The following is a 5,853-nucleotide window of genomic DNA, read 5'->3' on the forward strand; positions in this document are numbered from 1 at the left end:
TTACCCCAAAAATTTACTATGTCCGTCCTAAAGTTTTAAGGTTAGACACGATTATTAAGAAAGTTGGTAAAAGTGAGTGATGGAGGGTTGTGATTGGATAGGTAGTGGAGGTAGATGGGAAAAAGTGAATAGTGGAGTGTTGTGATTGGTTGGAAAAAAAATATTGGTAGAGAAATTGTTATATTATAGGACAAATTCTGAGGCCTAACAGTTGTTATATTTTAGAACGGACCGACGGAGGGAGTATTAATTTTATGATGGAGTATCCAACGTACGTACGTGTACGTCCATGCTGGAGGATAACGGACGCATGCACGTGGCGGTGACGACGTGGCAGAATGCCAACGCGACAGCTTTGTGGGAGCACTGGAAACAAAGAGATCATGATCAGCATCTGACAGAGCTAGCTGAGCTGGTGTACTCACTCCAGTACGGAGTACTCCCACAAAGCGCAGCACGACACATGCAGAATAATCGCAGAGGGTTAAATCAGGTCGCGTCAGATAGCTCTCTTTCCAGCTTGGAGACCACGTCGAGCTCGAGCTCTCTCCATCCATGGCTGCAGGGAAGAAGAAGAAGAGACCAGGAAGCAATGAAAGCATGCAGCTGCAGACAGTTGCCTCCTGCCCCAAACCGGCCGGCGATCGATGGATTGGATCGATCCAACCGCGTAACGGCGGAAACACATTTAATCATTCGTTAATTATTGGCTGATAGCTAGCTTGACTCGCAATCACTCTGAAACTCTGAAAAAAAACGACTGAAAGTCTGAAAGCGAGATTGTCTGAACACAACGGCGTCTAGTACTAAACTCCCAGGATATAATTCAGCCTAGCTTGCACGCCAATTCAGCGACGACGACGAAGCAAATAACCACACTATAACGCGGCTGCGAACAGTGTTGCTAAGCTGCACATGGCCCAGCTTGCTCAGCTATCTTTCTACTACTCTTAACATGTTTGTCTTTAAAGAAATTAGCTACCTCTAGCTCTTTAATTATATAGTTTCTTCAGAGTTCATGGCACATATGTACAGGAGAATTATTCTTGCTATATTATTTTTTTTGGGTGAGAAGAGGAATGGCAGGTGATGTATGGATGCAGTGCAGAGATATGATTTCTCTAGCTAGCTGGACATGTGTTGTGTTTCATAATTAGGAGTAGTGCTACAACTTTGTTAATTTGCAGTTGAGATTCTCTAGAATTTGGAATGGTTGTAGCCTGTGGTCGCCGCCCATGGTCAAGCTAGAAACTGAGAGGAGTGGAGTGGAGTGGATCATCAGTGGAGGTGATTTAAAAAGTGTCATTTCGTACTACCACCGTACTACTACATGAGAAAATAGTGATGCTATAATGCTCAGGTATCTCAAGTTGAATGCAATATGCTCCGTCCGTTCTATTTTAGTGGGTTTCCGTGAACGTTTGACTGTCTATCTTATTTAAAAATATAAAAAAATTTAAAAATATAAGTCATACATAAAGTACTATTAATCTTTTATCATCTAATAATAATAAAAATACTAATAAAAAAATCGAATAAGACGGATGATCAAATGTTGAACATAGAAACTCACAACTACAATTAAAACGAAACAGTGGGAGTATAAATTAATAGTAAGTGCCATTCCTGCTATTAAAAATGCAATATAATTAATAATTCCATTTAAGTTACATACTACGCGTATTTGGTTCATACTGGTTCGTCACTAGCTGTCAGCTGACTCGATAGTCCAAGCAAGGCCGTTGGTTGTTGGAGAATCTGAGATTTTTCTTCTCAGGGGAATAATTTTCAGAGGCTGCCGATGGATGTAGTACTGTACTCTTTTTTTAATACTACTGTCTACCTGTAATTATTTACAGGTCCGGCTGCACAAATCCATGGAGAAAACCAGGCCCAAGTAAGAAGTAACCAAGACATCTAACGGGCAAAGTTGGGCCTGCTTTATTTGGGCCTAACTAGTTCGTCCGGTTCTCTTTTATTGTTTATCAAGCAATTATCCAGGTAATAGTAGAACAACACAAAGAAATTAGGCATCCAATGCAAGTACGAAGACTGGAAGAAGACAGTACAGCGTGCAGAAGAACCTACCATATCTTGCATAGCTTTAAAAACCAGTTATAAGCTAATAATCTTTAAAAAAATGCTTACCGCTTTAAGAGAGTCGTGCAACTTTATTGAGGATGATTATTCAAGAAGTCGATACACACCTATAAAAATGCACTTACATTAACCATATATCTAGCTCATTATACCTTTTTCTACTCCAACATGAATTACTGGATGTAGATGAAGATCCCTTTTTCTACGAACGTTCATCCCGAATTCCTCTTCCATGTCCAACCCATCTGGTGTTACACTAGGAGGAAGATGCCAATCAAAATGGTACAGGAGAGCAGTGAGGGCCAACTCGAGTGTGGCATGTGCAAATGTTATGCCTGGACATATTCTCCGTCCTCCTCCAAATGGTATGAATTCATAGTTTGTGCCTCCAAAATCAACTGTGATTTCCTCAAAACGCTCTGGCAAAAATACTTCCGCATCATCCCAATATCTGTGGTCTCTACCGATGGCCCATACATTCACCAACATGATTGACCCTTTTGGAATGTCATATCCTAATATTTTGCATGACTCTTGACACTCTTTTGGCATAAGTAGGGGTGCTACAGGATGCAGTCTTAGTGTTTCCTTGATTATATTCTTTGGGTAACTTAAATTTATCAAGTCATCTTCTGTTATCCTAGATCTTCCTTGCAAAGCAAGTCGTATCTCTGCTTGCGCCTTCTGCATCACTTGAGGATTCTTCACAAGCTCTGACATGGCCCATTCAAGTATTGTTGATGTTGTTTCGCTTCCACCTGCAAACATGTCCTGGCCAATGCATGTCATGCGTATATGTTAGCACATGTTGAAATTAAGGAGGGTACGTTAGCATATTGCAAGGTTAGATGGATTAATTTCATCCACTTTTGTGCATTGAAGACATGAAAGCACGAGACGGCCATTCATGCACAAATATATAATTCTTTTGGTATTAGAATAAGTTTGACTTTTTTAACGATCTTTGAAGTGCGATTTTGACAATAATTTTGTATTAGAATAAGTTTATTAAAAAGGATACTATGTTTATGAGATTAAAAAAGCACTTTTCAAGAGTGATATACATATATACTATTTTTTATGTTATAAAACTATGTACTTTTCAAAGTATAATAATCAAAGTTTTGACTGGTTATATCAGTCCAAGACATTATTTATCTTATGACCAAAGGGAGTAACTATGACAACTGGCATTAGAGGTCCAAGAATTATAACCAATCGTACTACCATCAGTCGTGCTATGCATGGCTCGCCTATCGGCCCCTTTTAAATACCACATGATATGTAAATAAGCAAAGAATATTATTACCCTCCTACTGATTGTTTAGCATGTTCTGATTTCAAAATATCAAGATTTATAGATTTGTGTCAATAATTGAATTACAAAAATGCTATTTAACGGGATCCCATCCCACTTGCTTATATATCCTCTATTCCCCTCGGCATCTCGAGCGCTACAAGTGCGGTCGCCTCCATCCTCCCATAGTGCAACATTGCTGCCGTAACTCCTCCTTCCCCTGGCTGTTGGAGCCCTTTGATCTCTCATCTTTGTCCACCATCCTAATCAACCTTCTTCCCTTGCCCTGACTCCCATTGCCCTCATCCCCTCCACCCAATTTACTCCTTTCCGCCTACATCCTTTTAAATCCGGTGTACTCGACAATAAGACGGTGGGAGCGGACCAGCTGAATCTACTCGCGAAGGGGAACATTTCGGGTTGTGGTGGCACTGGTGGGGAAGCGCCTAGGAGCCACCGGGTGGGCTCAGTGGTGGACCTTGTGGAGATTGGGGGAGCAAGCGCCACACATGAGGTTTCATGGCAGTGGAGGAGTTCGTCGACAGATTGGAGGAGCTCATCCAAGGCTATTGGTTCGGTGGCAAAGGTCCTTGTCAGGGTTACGGATAAGGCATACCCTCTATCCTACGACTTATGGAAAATACCGATAATGTATACCTTCACGTGTACGGTTGGTTTCCGTATACGTTGTTAGGAATTCGTCTCAAATTACAGAAAAATATCTCTACGAATTAAGAAATTGCCGAAATACTACTTGGTTATAAGCGAGGTGGAGGGGATCGATGGCAATGGTGACTGCAAGCAATGTGAAGGGGCTCGACGAAGGTGGCGACAAAACCAGAGGTTCAGATGGTATCTGAGTTATAATATACTTGTTGGTACTAGGCGAGGCCTATGTGGTACCGTACTTGGCACTTATGGATATTAGGTGATACCGGTTAGGTACCAAATTTGATACCTATGAGTATCAGGTGATACCAGGGAGGTATTAAGATATGATATATACGTGAGATTATACTATTTGGATAGGATTCCGTGCTATAGCAACCCCAATTAAATGACAACTGTGTTTAGAGTATAAAATTGTACTGATAGATTAATATTGCAAATGGTTTTCACATAATATTTTATATTTGCTTCATATATATGCTCTGTCCATCTGAAAATATAAGAGACTTTGGATGGATGGATCACTAGGGAACAGCTAGTAAGAATATATTTTTGTAAAAAATCCCAGTGACCCTTTAAAACAAAATTATATTAAAGTCTTAGATAAAAAAAATCCATGTGACTCTTTAAAAGAAAATTAAATTAAAGTCTTAGATAAAAAAAAGAACTGACAGAGATATATACTTACAAGAATAACGGCTTTGACTGTTGACATGGAGAGAGTGCCACCACCTTCCTTCTGGATTCTCATGAGAGTATTCAGCAAGCACTCGTTGTCGTCACGCGCGTCGTCGTCGCCGCCGTCGTCGTCGTCGCCGCCAGCCGCAGTCGTCGCCGCCGCCTCCCGGTGCTGCTCGATGGCGCGGTCCACCAGCTCGAACAGCTTGGCGTTCAACGCCCTCACGTCGCGCACCGCCGTGCTCCCGACGGCGCGGAGGAGCCTCGACGACGGGAACAGGTCGGCGACGCCGAACCTGCTCGCCTTCCTCTGCGCCTCGCCCAGCGTCTCCAGGAACTCCTCCCGCCATCGGAAGCCGCACTCCCCCATGATGGCGCGCAGCGTCAGGTCGGTAAGCGCCCCGGCGATCTGCCAGCTCACGTTCACCGGCGGCGGCTGATCGCCGCCGGGAGCGGCGGCGGCGGCGGCGATGGCGCCAACGAGGCGGGCGACCTGCTCCTCCCGGATGGGGCGGAACGAGCGCACCCGCCTCGCGTTGAGGAGCTCGAGGCTGCAGATCCCGCGGAGGCGGCGCCACCGCTCGCCGTACGGCGAGAAGAGTATCCCCACCGTGTCGCCGATGGAGTCCCTCACCGTGACGCTCATGGCGCGGGTGGCGAACGCGGCGTCGTGCGTCCTCAGGACCTCCCGGGCGGCGTCCCGCGACGAGGCCACCACGACGGGGAGCTCGCCGAGGCGGAGGTACATGACGCCGCCGCCGCCGCCGCCGCACCGCCGCGCGAGGTCGGCCAGCGCGCGGTGCACCGCCTTCGGGTTCATGGCGAGGTGGTGCAGGCTGCCGATGACGGGGAGCCGCCATGGCCCCGGCGGCAGCCTCGTGCCGGCGGCGGCGTTCTTGCGACGACGACGTAGCTTCAGCTGTACGTGGATCATCACGGGGACGATGAGCAGCAGCAGTAGCGGCGAGTTTAAGCTCCATTTCCATGGGCGATGAAGCAATTTACCCATCTCCATATCCATGGCGTTTGACAAACCTAAACTGATCAGGCTACGTATTTAGGTTTAATTAGTATGTATATGTAGAGCTCTTGATGAGTTAGTGCTGTGT

The 5,853-nt window shown here is 45.1% G+C and overlaps 1 protein-coding gene across 1 annotated transcript; it reads right to left on the reverse strand.

Moving 5' to 3' along the window:
• Positions 1 to 2,160: 2,160 nt before the first annotated feature.
• Positions 2,161 to 5,853, reverse strand: LOC127777831 (ent-isokaurene C2/C3-hydroxylase-like). Its single transcript, XM_052304451.1, has 2 exons — positions 4,755 to 5,853; positions 2,161 to 2,871 (listed from the first exon to the last, which is right to left on the reverse strand). Exons 1-2 carry the CDS (start codon positions 5,763 to 5,765, stop codon positions 2,239 to 2,241), a joined length of 1,644 nt encoding a protein of 547 aa, XP_052160411.1. The 5' UTR covers positions 5,766 to 5,853; the 3' UTR covers positions 2,161 to 2,238.

This window comes from Oryza glaberrima, chromosome 6, assembly GCF_000147395.1.
Source record: "Oryza glaberrima chromosome 6, OglaRS2, whole genome shotgun sequence".
NCBI lineage: Eukaryota > Viridiplantae > Streptophyta > Magnoliopsida > Poales > Poaceae > Oryza > Oryza glaberrima.

Excerpts from the sequence above, each read along its gene's own strand:
- LOC127777831 (XM_052304451.1), bottom strand. The coding sequence starts at position 5,765 with ATGGATATGGAGATGGGTAAATTGCTTCATCGCCCATGGAAATGGAGC. Across the intron at positions 2,872-4,754 it reads CAGTCAAAGCCGTTATTCTT|GACATGTTTGCAGGTGGAAG; the intron begins GTAAGTATATAT and ends TGCATTGGCCAG.